The 14,685-nt window shown below is 50.3% G+C and overlaps 1 protein-coding gene across 7 annotated transcripts in view; it reads left to right on the plus strand.

Annotated features, from left to right (window-relative positions):
• The window catches only part of Plekhg3 (pleckstrin homology and RhoGEF domain containing G3), a 44,693-nt gene that overhangs the window by 14,168 nt on the left and 15,840 nt on the right, over positions 1 to 14,685 (plus strand). For all 7 annotated transcript variants that reach the window (XM_021178697.2, XM_029484834.1, XM_029484836.1 and 4 more), the window contains exons 2-3: positions 12,200 to 12,589; positions 14,316 to 14,413. In XM_021178697.2, coding sequence (XP_021034356.1) covers positions 12,239 to 12,589; positions 14,316 to 14,413 — 449 coding nt within the window. In that variant the 5' untranslated portion in view covers positions 12,200 to 12,238. The remainder of the gene's footprint in view (positions 1 to 12,199; positions 12,590 to 14,315; positions 14,414 to 14,685) is intronic.

Raw genomic sequence — 14,685 nt, forward strand, 5'->3', positions numbered from 1 at the left:
CTCTGCTGGAAACTGGTTGGATGAGTTTCCTTTAGGCCTGTCTGGCTGAGGCCTCTTAGCCAGGGTGTGAGGGACTGGGGGATGGGAGCAGGTGTTGTGGGTGGAGTGGCTTTCAGAGCTGCGGCAGGCACAGCAGGGTGAGGCGCTGGATTTGAAGATCTGCCTGACTGTGAGGATTTAACACTTGTGTGCAAATCCCTAAGGTCTGCCTTGGAAAAGCCACTCCCCTAGCTTCTGGGCTAGGATCATATGGTCCTGGTGGAAGCCCCGGCAGAAGTAGGGGTGGATTGTGGAGAAGCCACGGAGGAGGAAGTTGGTGTTTTAACTACATCAGTCCAGGAGGGAGCTTCTCTTGTACGTTTGTTTCTGTACCTGGAGGCTCATGCTTAGAATTAGGAAGGAGCCAAGAATGAGGAGATACCGTGCTGGCAGCCTCACCCCCCACTCTGACAAGTGTGGGAAAGAAAGGTAAAAGATGGGGTAGGGGGTGTCCCTTTGATGTTAAGATTCATATGGACCCTTCCCCCGCCCAGATGAGAGCTATAAGTCCCTATTCCTAGAGGGAGACTCCCCTCCAGCTAAGACTGGAACCTCAGTGGTCCCTGTTGGATAATAGCCTCAGGTCAGGAGGAATTGCATTAAGCTGTTTGGGTGATAGCTCTTACAGTCCCTTTCAACCCTACCTCTACCCCATTCTAGAAAGGTCACATACAGCCCAAACTGGACACACACTCCCTATGTAGCTAAGAATAGTTTTGAACCTCCAGTCTTTTGTTTCCACCTCTGGTTTTACGTAGTACTAGGTATCAAACTCAATCTTTCCTTCAGGCAAGCACTTTAGCAACTGGGCAACATCCCAGCTCTTCCTGCTTTTCTGAAACACCTAATTTACACATTGCTTCGAGTCACCTTGATTTTTGGGTCTCCCATCTTCCCTCTGCGAGTGAAGATCTCGGGGTAGATCTTACTCCTTTCTGTCGAGTGATCTCTGGGGTGCTTCCCCCGAAGCCCCACCTCACGCCCTAGATATCAGCTGTGGAATGTCTGCAGGTCCTGGGTCTCTACCTTCCTTTCAAACACCTCTTGGCCCCGTGGGCACCTGAGCTGCAGTCTGATTTCTCAAGTGGTGCCTTTTGAGGGCATATTCTCCCATCTCATCACCTGGGGCCTGTTTCCACCTGTCTCTGTTGCTTGATCCTCCAGACCTGCCCTGGTTGTCCTTTCTCACAAAGCATATCAGGTGCTCCCAGGCCCTGCTTCCCAGGCCTTGCTGCTCCAGCTGGTCTGGATGCTGTCCCTTTAAAGGGAATCCAGCTTTGCTGACCCCCTTTGGATCTCTTCTTAGCCTGGCTTTCTCCTCATTAGTGACTCAATCAAAATATCACCTCCTTTTACAAAGCTTGCAGGTCCCGGGCATACTTGCTCTTCTGTTAGCCTCTTTTGTTAATTCATTATTGACTTAAGTGCCCGTACTCAGGGCATTGTTACATAGATAATCTGCCTACAAGCCCTTTTCCTTCTAGAGTTCAAGTTCCTCAAAAACAGAGACTGTGTGTCACCAATTCTAGTGTCCCCAGGGCTTAGCATCAGGCTCAGAAGCGGCACATAACTAAGCTGGAGGCCTTCCGGAGCTCTCGGGCATCTCATGACTCACTCTCTGGATGTTTGAGTCCTGTTTTCACAGGATAAGGTCTTGAACGCCAGACCTGAAACATGCTAGCAAGCCCTCCCCCTCCCCCGGCCACATCCCCCAGCCCGTGCTACCCCTTAACCCCGCTGTGTGATTGCTACACTTGTTTCTCCTCATAGAAGAAGCTCTTGTGAGTCCGGCCTGTGTGTGATTCATTGTTGTGGCTCCCACATGGCTGCCACAGTGTCTTTGTGCAAAAAGTAGGCACTGAATAAACGCTTGAGTGAGTGAATTCCCAAGCTCCAAGCTTAGGGATGGCAGCTAGTGTTATCTCCAAGTGAGCTTAGGCATGGAGGCGAGTCCAGGAAGCAGAGATAGCCCCTCTTAGCCACTGTTCTGCTGGGAAGAGGCACCATAGCCAAGGCAGTGGTGGGAAGCTGTGAGTTTGGGGGCTTGCTTATGTCTTCAGAGGGTGAGTCTAGGACCTTATGGTGGGGAGCTTGGCAGTAAGCAAGCAGGGGTGGGCATGGGGCTGGCTGTAGCAGTAGCTGAGAGCTTATGTCTGATTAATAAGTTGGAGGCAGAGAGGGAAGGATAGAGAGATGGAGGGGGGAGAGGAGGGAGAGGAAGGCTGGGCCTGGTGTGAGTTTTGAACTCCCAGCCCACCCCCAGTGACAGACCTCTTCCAATAAGGCCACACCTCTTAATCCTTTCTAAGCAAATCCACTAATTGGGAATCAAGCATTCAGTTTATCTGAGCCTATGGGGTGAGTGGGTGGGGGGCATTCTCATCAAAACCACTACAGCAGGCTACAGTCCTGGTCTCTTGTATTCTTCTGCCTTTTTTCCTGTTTGATACGCCCTGTGATTTACGAGCACAGGGTCCCTCCTTGCTGCTATGACAGTCTGAAGCTGTTCTCCAAAACCCAAGGACCAGTGTGAAGGATGGAGTGTGTTGCTCACTTATTTGTGCTTTCGCTCCCACAGGGCTTTGACTGTCTTTTCCCTTGGGCTTGTGGCTCCCCACAGTTCTGCTGCCTCTGCCATTTTGCCCTATGGAAAGCTGAGGAATGTGTCCTGTCACGCGCTCTTGGTGGGGGCTCTGACTGACCTGGGCTTCTCTGGTGTGAGTTTCAGTTGAGCTGCCCTTATGAGATTGTGAGAGGGAGACCTTGGTCTGAACTGTGTCGGGACCCTAGAAGATGGATACACACTGGTTTAGTGGGAAGGGCTAGGACACTGCTGGTCCACCACGTTTGACTTGAGCCATTATTATTATTTATTGTATGCATGTGTGTGCACGTGTGTGCATCTGTGCATGTATGTGTGTGTGTGTGTGTTTTGTGTGGGTGTGTGAATGCTACATCATGAGATGGTCAGAGGACAGCTTGCTTGAGGAAGCTGGTTTTCTTCTTCATCTCGTTAGTTCCAGGGATGAGACCCATTGTCCTCTGGCTCGGTGGCAAAGCCTTTTTCTGCTGAGTTATGGTATGAGATATGGGTGGGTACAAACTTAGGTCTAAGTGAGAAGAATATTCCCGGGTGCTTGTGGAGCAAGGATTCTCTTCTCTGGCTCTTGGTCGTCTTTCTGTATGTTGATGCTCAGGTTACTGGCACCCTCCAGTCTTGGAGGCAGACAGGGTTATTGTGACCACTTATCCGATGGAGAGCTTGAAGCTTAAGGCCACATATAGTACCGTTGTGGGAAAGTGAAGATCTACCTGCTTCCAAGCCTGTGGTGTGAAGTAGTGCATCTTAACTTCTATTGCATGCCCACGTTGTCTCTTCTTTGCTGAGAGCTCTGCTGGCCCCAATAGATTCCCTCTGTGTTTCTCCCCTGCCTCTGAAGTGCTTTCAGTAACAAATGCTATAGCTGTGGTTCCTTTTCTCCTTTTGCAGCTAGCTCCCGATAGGCCTCAAAGCAAGGAGCTCTCCAAATGGGGGTGAGGCTAATAACATGGGGAGTTTTCAGGGCTGGGGCTTCCAGCCTTGACCTTGAACTTTGCTAGTAAGTAGTAGTGGTTGTGAATGAGAGAAAGTGTGTCTCTGTGTGTATGTTTTTCTTTTTTTGTTTGTTTGTTTGTTTTTGTTTTTTCAAGACAGGGTTTCTCTGTGTAGCCCTGGCTGTCCTGGAACTCACTTTGTAGACCAGGCTGGCCTCGAACTTAAAAATCCGCCTCCCAAGTGCTGGGATTAAAGGCGTGCGCTGCCACCGCTGCCCGGCTGTGTGTGTTTGTTTAAGTACTAGAGATTGAACCCAGGACCTAGGGTAAATACCACTTAGCTATATCCCCAGCACCCTTCACCGCCCCCCACCCCCACCCCTTTAAACCAAGAGATGAGGGGCTAAAGAGAGAGCTCAGAAGTTAAAAGCACTGACTTGGCTTCAGTTCCCAGCACCCACATGGCAGTTCCCAGCCATCTGTAACCCTAGTTCCAGACGATCCAATGCCATCTTCTGGACTCTGTGGGCACCAGGTACACAAGTGAGGCACAGATATATATGAAGCAAAGCACCCGTACACATAAAATCAATACCAAAACAACAACAAAAAAAGATATTTTAAATCTATAGAGGAAAGGCCCCTTCCGTAGGTTTGCAGTTCCCCCAGCACAGCCTTCAGGAACCTTTATTGCTTCCAAGGTCTTGGCTGCTTCCTCTTCTGGTACTCTGTGTCTTTCTCTGCTTGGTGACAAGATTTGCCAGAAGCCAGATAGACTTAGCCCAGCTGTGAGCAGTAGTCCCCCTCCTCTGTCCATGTGAAACTTCTTGCTAGGCTGCTTTCTTTGGAATACGTATAGGGAGACCTTATCGCAGCAGTCCCATGTCTAGACTTGGCTGCTTGCCCTCTCCTCCAGTCTTTTATGACTGATCACTGAGTCTGTGGCATGGCAGGGCTGCCTCTGTGGGGCCAAGTATGACGAGATTGCTGGGGTGAATGATCAGTCACCGATGCTGGGGACGTCTGGGCTCATGAGACTCTCTGGCAGTGACTAATGTGAGTACTTGTAGGAGGAACTAGCTTAGGTCATGATCTCAACAACTGTTTAGCCTTCTCCTGCCTATGGGAGGTCGTGAGAGGTGTTCTAGAACTGTAGGTCTTCCTGTGGGTGTTTATTGAGCACCTAAGGGTGCCTTGCCCTGTTCAGACCCAGCCTGTTGGGTTTCTACAGACTTAGGTCCGAAGAAACATTTACTTATATCCACCTCATGAACCAGTGTGTCTTTATGTGTATAAGTGTTTTGCCTGAATATATGTATGAGGTCTCCACAAGGATGCTGGGAACTGAACCTGGTTCCGCAAATGCTCTTAACCACTGAGCTAGCTCTTCACTTCCCTCGTCCCCCAGTCTTCAAGGTGTGTGTGTGTAACTTTATTCTGGTCTCATGGGGCTATGTGTTCCCTTTTCTTTCTCTTTATAGCTTTCAGAGGCTGCTGTGTACCCTTTGACTTTGTGATCTTCCTCTGTGGTCAAAGGTAACATCTCCCAATCCGACTCGCCTTCCTCATCCTGTAGACTTCTGACTCAGGCTTCTGCTTGGTGTCTTTTATGATATCTTGGGCTGACTCAGATAATCCAAGATAATTTCCACTTCTCAATACTCTTTTATTTCCGTGGTTTTCAACATGTGGGTCACGACCCTTTCTGGGTCAAACAACTGTTTCCTGGGTCACACGTTAGATATCCTGCATATCAGATATGCACTATTCATAACAGTAGCAAAATTATAGTTATGAGGTAACAATGAAAATAATTTTATGGTTGGGGGCTACCACACCACGAGGACCTGTTTAAAGGAGCGCACCGTTAGGAAGACTGAGAACCACCGCTTTATTTGATCGGGATTGGGATGTGAATGTCTTTGGTGGTGGTGGGGGACCTATTTGGCTAGCAATAGAGTATATATATATATATATATATATATATACATCGGGAGGGTTTATGAATGGCTGAAGCAGAGTAGATTCTGAAAGTGGCGATTGGGCTAGTGTAGAGGGAGGGGGAGGGGATGGGGGGCTTTCAAGTGTGAGAGCAAGCATGATGAAGCTAGGCCTCCCTTGTGAGAGGAAGGAACAGTAGGAAGTAGGGTTGTGTCCTCCCACTGAAGCAAGGTGCCAGGGGCTTCCCTTCTCCTCGAAGGGCAAGCTGAGTGTTTTGGACGTTAGTCCGTAGGCCTGGTCTTCCTCTGGGGTTCAGGTGTCCTATCCTCTAGGCAGCTGTGGTCTTGCTGTCTTCCAGCCAGCCAAGGGCTCCTGCTGTTCCTGGGTGGTGGGAAAATGGATTCTTCAGAGAAAATGAGTCCCAGCCAGCTGGGCTGGGCTTGGGTGGCCCTGAAACCCCGGTCACACTGTTCACACAACCTCTCCAGAACACATTGCTCACATTGAACACAAGCACTCCCCAGGGATCGTCTCGGGGCGCAGGGCCCTTGAATCTCTAGGAGGCGTGGAATGGGCCTGTGACACACATTGGGGATAGTGACAGCCACAACCCCGGAGAGGCCTCCCCCCATCCCCCAGAACCTCAGAAGGGAATGTGTAGCTTTAAGAACACATTGGCAAGAGTGGGGCTTCTGGGAACACTTAGGAAGTAAGTATGATCTGTGTGTGGGGTGGGGGTGTGCCGACTTGTGGCGAGAGCACAGCCCAGTGGTTTGTGGATCTCGCTTGAGATCTCTAAAGAAGTTCACATTGCTCCTCCACCTGTTTCAGTGGAAAAGTTGTAGCTGTTCTCTAATGTTTCCTTCTGCTACCCTCTCTAGGGAGGTTCTGAAAGTAGAGTCAGGGATTGCTCTGGGGAAGGTCAAAGGTCCTTTGGCTGCTCTGATCTCCAGAGGTTGGGCTGGGAGGCCAAGAAGGCCAGTGGATGGAGGCTGGAATGTCTCTGAGGAAGGACTGCTGCTGGTGAAGGGGCTGGATGAATTCTTTCCCCACAGGGACCCATGGGATCCCCTCCCACCACCCCCACCCCTCACTCCTTTTCTTGGTGCTGCTGAGGTAGGTGTGGCACGTGGGGCTTCCTGGGTAGGGTGAAGGGTAGTAGGTGGAAGATTGATTGGAACCCGAATTTTTACTGGTAGTCTCCAACCTCCCCTTCTGCTAGACTTGGGGTTCGCCAAGTCTACAATTCCTCTAACTCTCCTGCCTTCTCCTGAGAAGGGACAGTTAGAGGAAGTGTAGACAATTCTCGGGGGTCTCCCCAGGATCAGCAACAAGTTCCAGAAGGCTCCAGTGGGTTCTTCTGTGGGAGGATCTTTTGTGAAGGGAAGAGTGTCTGAATGACAAGAGGCCCGAGGACAGTACAGAGCCTCTGTGCATTTGGGGGTATCCCCCTTTTGGGTCAAATTGAGGGCACGCTATTGAGACATAGTTGGAAGAGAAAGGTGCAGGCTTGGCTCCAGTCTACTACTAGGAATCCCAGGGGCCTGTTGCAGCCTGCCTGTCTCCCTGCCTGGGGAGACTCAGGGAAGGTCCTTGTGGGTGGAGCCATACACTTTAGATGGGTGTGGGTGGAGGAAGGCAGTAGATAATATTTCAATTTAGATATAGAAGGTGAGGAGGGAGGGGAAGGAAGGAAAGAAGGAGAGAAGGAAGGATGGGTGGGTTTCTCTTCCTTGGATTCTTTGGGGGAATGTCTCAAAGAGGGTTTTGTAGGGTAGGACTTGAGATTCAGTTCTCCAGAAGGCTGGCTTATGGATTGATAACTTGCTGGTTGCCCAGTGCTGAAAGATGAGCGCCATCTCTGCAGGAGATAGCTGGGGACTTGACTGTGGTGGGATAGGTGGGCTTGAGTCGTGGCTACTGCTGTGGCTGCTTCTCCTTCTCCTCTTTCCCCAGTGGACCTTGTCTTAAAAGACTTAAAAGTTTGAGCCTGGCAGTGGTGGCTCACGCCTTTAATCCCAGCACTTGAGAAGCAGAGGAGGCAGAGAGAGGGGGAAATTTCAGAGTTCAAGGCCAGCTCTGGTCTACAGAGCAAGTTCCAGGATAGCCAGGGCTAAACAGGGAAACACTGTCTCAAAAAAACAAAAAAACCAGCCGGGTGGTTGGCGCACGCCTTTAATCCCAGCACTCGGGAGGCAGAGGCGGGTGGATTTCTGAGTTCGAGGCCAGCCTGGTCTACAGAGTGAGTTCCAGGACAGCCAGGGCTATACAGAGAAACCCTGTCTCGAAAAACCAAACCAAACAAACGAAAAACAAAACAACAACAAAACAAACAAGCAAACAAATTAAAGTTTGAGGGACCAGATTCTGGTTCTGGTTTAGGGTGAATCTTTGACAGTGGGTGCTGTTCATCAGAAGAAAGGACAGGTCGCTCTGCCCTAGGGAGAATTTGGGGAGGATTTGGCTTAGGGGTCTACACTGTCCACCTGGCAGTGACTCAGGGCAGCCTCTTGAGTAGGATATGTCTTCCGTCAGCACCCTGTGGCTAGCCTAACTGGTCACTCTTGAGTCTTGCTCCTGCATGTTCACGGCCACTCGGGCTCTTTGGATCCTTCCTTCTGGCCTCTTTCTCCAGGAGGGAGGCCCTTGTGATCACAGGTAAGACCCCAGATCACTGCAAGTCTGTGTGTGTCATCGGACCCTGGGGATCCTCTGCTCACTGCTTCCCCTATGGCCCATGATCCCAGAGTCTGTACTGTCTATTTTGTTCCAGTGCTAGGGTAAGTCTTCAGAGACTGGCCACATGGGACAGCTCCAGAAGTAGCCTTCTCAGTCCTTTGGATGGTCATGTAGGTCTCAGGCTTTCAAGTTAACGTGTGTCCTTGTAGCTTATCCTAATTCAAAGCAGTGGCACCCAAGGGACCGTGACTAATGCTTTGCTGGTATGAGGTCCTTTAGTGTGGTAGCGGCTGTGAGAGTGTGGGTCATGGAGTCCCAAGTGTGGCACAGTTCCATACTCAGTACATCTGGACAAGGACACTCACAATAGCATCCACTGCAAGGCATTGCCAGGGATAGGTGAGACCACCCTGCAGCCCTCAGACCGTTGAGCCAGTGTGTGTTCTGTTTTGTTTGGGTTCCAGGGGATGCAGGTAGGTAGGTTCCCTGCTTTCAACAGGACTGCTGGATTTGCATTCAGAAAGCTGTATGTAATTAAAGAGTGATTCTCAGAAGGTACCTTTCAGAGACTAACCCCTCTGATTGTGTGTGTGTGTGTGTGTGTGTGTGAGAGAGAGAGAGAGAGAGAGAGAGAGAGAGGGGTGGGGGCAGGCTGTGGTGACTCTCTGTAAGGCTAATGACCTGGCTGGCTGTGAAATTCATTTGGGAATTGGGTCTTTTCCATTTAGCCTCCCCTCAGGAGCTGACCTGACCCAGGGGCTAATCTGAGAAAGGTCTCAAGAGAACTCCAGGGTTGCTGCTTCTGGTCCCAGAGAGGATGCTCGTGAGAGAACATCTAAATTTCTTTGCCTGGTTGTTTTCTAGCTGGGTCTGACCTGGGTGGAGATCAAGGGCAATGTAGCATTTGAGCCCCTGGCTCTGTAGTGAGCTAGCTAACATAAAGGCTCTTGGAGGCGGGGAGGGCTGGAGGGAGCAACAGAGCAGAGAGCAGCAGAGCAGACTTCTCCGGAGTGTTCCCCCTAAGATGAGCTCCTGTGCTCTAGGCAGAAGCATACACTAGCACCAACACCAGAGTTGCCACTGGGCTCTCACCTGTCACGTGATAGGCTTAGCTAGAGTATCTCACAGGGCTCTGTATAATCCCTTAGCTGAGACACAGTGACCAAGTACTGACCCTTCTAATGGTTTGAGTTATTGTTGGACCACAAGTGGGTCTGAGCATGCTTAGCTTTTAGCTTAATAAAGCAACACTCTGGGGATGTGGCTCCCTTGGTAAAATCCTTGCCGAGCATTTAGGAAACCCTGGGGATGAGCCCCAGCACTCCATAAATTAGGCGGGGTGGCATGTGCCTGTAATCCCAGGAACCAGGAGGTGTGGGTAGAAGGATCAGAAGTTCAGGGTCATCTTTGGGAGCTAGTTGGAGGCCAGCCTTAAACATTGAAGACCCTATCACAAAAAGAAGGGGGAAAAATCTAGTTAAAACCCAGCAATGTGTTAACCATTACGAGTCACCAGACAGTCCTAATGACCCCTGATCATGTAACTGGTAGCCCAGGGCAGAGAATCTCAAGCTAATCTCAGTTCCACGTCGTGTGAGAGTAGAAGAGGAGACCGGAGGCAATCAGTACACAGCAGAGGCCTCCAGGGTCACTGCTTCTGATCCCAGAGAGCATGCTCGAGAGAGAACTTCTAGCCTGAGACTGGAAGGTTGAATGCAACATGGAGTAGGTACGGAGAGTGAATGCCAGGTAGAGAGGCAACGTTTGCAAAAATCGGAGTCCGAAGACCCTGGTTTGTAGGTGAGAGTAGAGAGAGACACAGGAAAATGGATGGAAGTGACAACTGTTTATAGATGGGTCTCTGGTATAGCTTGCCTGTGCGCCAGGCCTATTGATGAATTGACCCTTTCACAGGGGTTGCACATCAAATAACCTGAATACCAGGTATTTATATTACAATTATATTATGAAAGAGAAAAGCTACCTGGTCTGGTAGCTTCTGCATCTCAGGTTGGAGTTACGAACACTTGGGAGAGTAGAGGTGAGAAAAGTGCCTAAAGTTCTTCCTCTCCCCCCCCCCCCCCCCCCCCCCCCCCCCCCCCCCCCCCCCCCCCCCCCCCCCCCCCCCCCCCCCCCCCTTCTCCAGGGAAAACAACTGAGAGAACATTCTGGCAGCTTTGGTCCCATGGGTAGACGTGAGGTGTTCTCTCTCTCTCTCTGGGCTGTGAGCAGTAGTGCCATCTGCTCAGGGACTAAAGTCCACCTGTGGCTGTGTTTGTCTCACCTGGGTGCAGCTTCCTGCCTGCTGAGCCGTTCTGCCCGGCTGTGCTAAGAGGAGACTCAGCTGTGGCTCAGCGCAGGGGAATTTCCTGCCGCCCTGGCTGAGTCAAGGGCCTGCCTACAGCAGGTACCTGGGAGCGGGGCAAGGAGGAATGCTGGCTCAGTTTTCGTCATCTTCGCCCTTCCCTCTGAGTAGAGAGAAAGTTTCAGGTACAGGCGGAGACACTGGGTGCCCTGAGATTTTCAGTCCTTCTGAGAGTATTACTTGCTGGTTGTAGGAAATTAGGAGCCGGACGTGGTGGCACACGCCTTTAATCCCAGTACTTGGGGAGGCAGAGAGAGGCAAGCGGATTTCTAAGTTTGAGGCCAGCCTGGTCTACAAAGTGAGTTCCAGGACAGCCAGGGCTATACGGAGAAACCCTGTCTCGAAAAACCAAAATAAATAAATAAATAAATAAATAAATAAATTAGGAGCCTGGGTTGGTGAGCCGGCTCAGTGGGTAGAGGTGTCTAGCCCGGTAATGACTTAAAATTAATGGCAGGAGGAGAGAACCATATATGTACATATACTACATATGTGTATATATGGTATATACATACGTACACATATACACACAAACATAAACACATAAATACATTTTTTTTTTTTAAAAAGAACCAACCTTTGGCCTACCCTGTGCAGAGATGCTTAGCATGGGCCCAGAGGGGCAGGCACGTAGGCTACACATTGTGATAACCACCATTATCATCATGTACTGATGGTTTGTGGAATATTCACTCTGCCATGTACTGTGCTCAGAGGCAGGCAGTGGGGTTGCACTACCTTTGAGGACATAGCTCTGGGGTACGCTCTATTTTACGGGTAAAACCCAAGAGGCTGAGCACTTTGCCTAAGTGGCTGACTTGTCTAGTTTTCTTCCTTTTTAAAAAAATAATAGTTTTTTGATAGTGTCTCATGAGGCCCAGGCTAGCCTGGAACTCACTGTATGGCTGAGGATAGCCTTGACCTTCTGATGGTCTTGCCTCTACTTCCCAAGTGCTGGGATCACAGGTACGTGGCACCATGCCTGGTTACAGCCTTGTGCGTGCCAGGCAAGCGCTTTACCGGCTGAGCTATAGTGGCAGCCCTTAGACCTGGGTTTTGAGTTCTTCAGAAGGCATCCTAGACTATTATGTTAGCTTAGGTAGCCTCTCTACTACCTTGAGCAACCTTATCAGACAGTGTTCATAGTCTGAGGGAACGGTCTTCCCTGGAGTTTAATTTTGTGTGTTTGTTTTTAATTTATTACACTTATTTATCCCGGAGGTGGCTGCACATGCTTTGGCACACATGGGAAAGTCAGAGGACAGCTTGCAGGACTCAGTTCTCTCTTTTTACCATGTGGGTCTCAGAGACACAGCTCAGGTTCGCAGGCGTGGTGGCAAGAGCCTTTACCTGCTGGGCATCTCCGTGGCCTTGTTTTTAAAATTGTGGTAAGACTTGCAAAAGTGAAAATTGATCGTCTTAACCATTTGTGAATGTAGTTCAGTGACATCGAGTACTTTTGTGTCATTACCACATACATGACGATCCATTCTGAAACCGTTTTCATCTTACACAGTGAACTTTGGACCCACTCATAGTGACTTCCCATTCCGCCCCCTCCCTGTCTCTGGCAATCTCCCTTCTGCTTTCTGATTCTGCAGGTACTAGAGCTTGACCCTCCATCTGTCTGTTTTGCTCCAGAATCTCCCCGAGGTGACAGCCCCAGGCAGCGATGCCAGGATGCCCGTCTCCACTGCCCTCCACCAAGATGGCAGCCAGGAGCGGCCACCGAGCCTAATGTCCACCACTTCTTCATCCGGCTCCTCTCGTGACAGCCACAGTGCCATGGAGGAGCCCACTGGCTCGGAGGCTTCAGCCCAGAATGGGACAGGCTCCCCTTGGGACCGGCATGTTCCCAACAGCAACAACAACTCCAGCGGCTGGCTGAACATGAAGGGACCTCTCTCCCCATTCAACGGCCGTGCAGGAACAAGTCCTGCCTACCACAAGCTCAGCTATCTGGGCCGGGTGGTGAGAGAGATCGTGGAAACAGAGCGCATGTATGTGCAGGACCTGCGGAGCATTGTGGAGGTGAGTGCTGAGTCTGGGAGGGGCTGGCTAGCTAAGAGGCCTTAGGATGCTGGCCTCCAGTGGCCCATCTCCAGTGGTACAACCTGTTTTTATACATTTGTTTCTCATAAGGCCATGAGGAAGCTTTGGGGACCTGCTGGTGGGGACTCTTGGCTTCTCACACTTCCTTATGACACCAAGCCGCATTAGTAGGATTGTAGAATTTCCCGTAGTTGCTTGGGGAGTGGGCACTGTGCTAGCACAGGGAGGGGCTTTAGCCTGACAAGGAGGACCTAAGGCTCTGTAGGAATTAAGCCTGGGTAGGTTCATCCAGGTTCCCCTCTCCGCTATTTCATGGCTGTGGGACCTTGAGCACGGGCACAATGCCCGGAGCCTCGGGCTCTTTGCCTGAAAAAGATTAGGCATGGCAGAAGAAAAATGTTTCATACGGTAGGGCATTTGGGGAAAGGTGACATGTGCCTTCCATCGAGGAACCTGCCTGGGGAGGAGGCAGGTGTGTGAGTCTATTAGTGCGATGCACAAAACCTGCTGACTTAAAGCACCACAAATGAATTCTCTTTCAGACTGTTTGTTTTGATTAAGAAAGTGTGGGGCTGGAGACATGGCTCAGCGGTTAAGAGCGCTTGGCTGCTCTTCCAGAGGTCCTGGGTTCAATTCCCAGCAGCCACGTGGTGGCTCACAACCATCCATAATGGGATCTGGCGCCCTCTTCTGGTGTGTCTGAAAACAAAGCACTCATATATGTAAAATACATGAATAAATAAATCTAAAATGAGATCTGGGTGTGGTGGGAGCACGCACGCTGATCCCCGCATTCTGGAGGCAGAGGCAGGCAGATCTCTGTGAATTTAAGGTCAGCCTGGTCTGCAAATGGAGAAAAACTCCATCTCAAAAAACAACAAAAAAGAGAGAACACGTTTACGTGAACACATATGCATGTGTGTATGTTTGAGCATGTGTATGAAGTGAAGATGTTCCATCTTTAAGTGGTTCTGAGGATCCAATCAGGCCACTAGGCAAGCATCTTTACCTGATGAGACATCTCACCAGCCTCTTGGCTTGATTTTATTTATTTATTTTTTTAAAGAATTATTCATTTATTATATGTAAGTACACTGTAGCTGTCTTCAGACACTCCAGAAGAGGGCGCCAGATCTCGTTACGGATGGTTGTGAGCCACCATGTGGTTGCTGGGAGTTGAACTCTGGACCTTCTGAAGAGTAATCAGTGCTTTTCTGCTGAGCCATCTCGCCAGCCCCCCCCCGCCCCCCCCGCCCCCCCCCCTCCTTTAAGATAGGATTTTGCTGTGTAGCTCTGGAGGGCCCTTAACTCAAGGCAGCTCTCATGGCTCTGCCTCCCAAGTACTGGGATTACAGACAGTCATGATTAATTTTCTCAAGTGTCCTGTGGCTGCGTTGACCTGGCTTCCTCCCATTACCTGCTTTCTGGCTGTGCCCTTATCTCTGTGAAGGACACCAGCAATTAGACTTAGAGCCTCCTTAAATATTAAATGATGTCAACTTGAGCAGTTTAATGACAAAGACCCTGTCTCCAAATAAGGTTACATTCCAAGTTGCCAAGTGGATGTATGTTTCTGAGTCAATACCTGTCACTCGGGACAGTGGCGCTGCCCGCGGGGATTGCGTCATCGCAGAGTGAGGTGTGATTTGGGGGGTTAGGTGATCAAGCCAAGGGGTGCAGGGTGTTCACACTTCTCTCCATGCAGGACTACCTCTTGAAGATCATTGACACTCCAGGACTCCTGAAGCCAGAGCAAGTCAGCGCCCTCTTTGGGAACATAGAGAGCATATATGCACTGAACAGGTATGTGCTCGGCCTGTGTTGTCTGGGGGCCTGGGGAGAACCCCTCGACGTCTGGATACACGGGCTATAACACATAGGCCTGACTGTGGCGATGGGGAGTTGAAGTCTACCCTTGCACAAGATCTTGGTGCTAGGCTGGGAGAGGGCGCCAGCTGGCCTTTCTTGGTCACATGCTTGCAGGAACGGTGTTAGGCCTTGTGTACTTGTGTGCTTCCTGTGGGTGCCTCTTTTTTTTTTTTCTATATCATCTTGCACATCTTACAGTTTATTTC

The sequence above is a fragment of the Mus caroli genome, chromosome 12 (genome assembly GCF_900094665.2).
Source record: "Mus caroli chromosome 12, CAROLI_EIJ_v1.1, whole genome shotgun sequence".
NCBI lineage: Eukaryota > Metazoa > Chordata > Mammalia > Rodentia > Muridae > Mus > Mus caroli.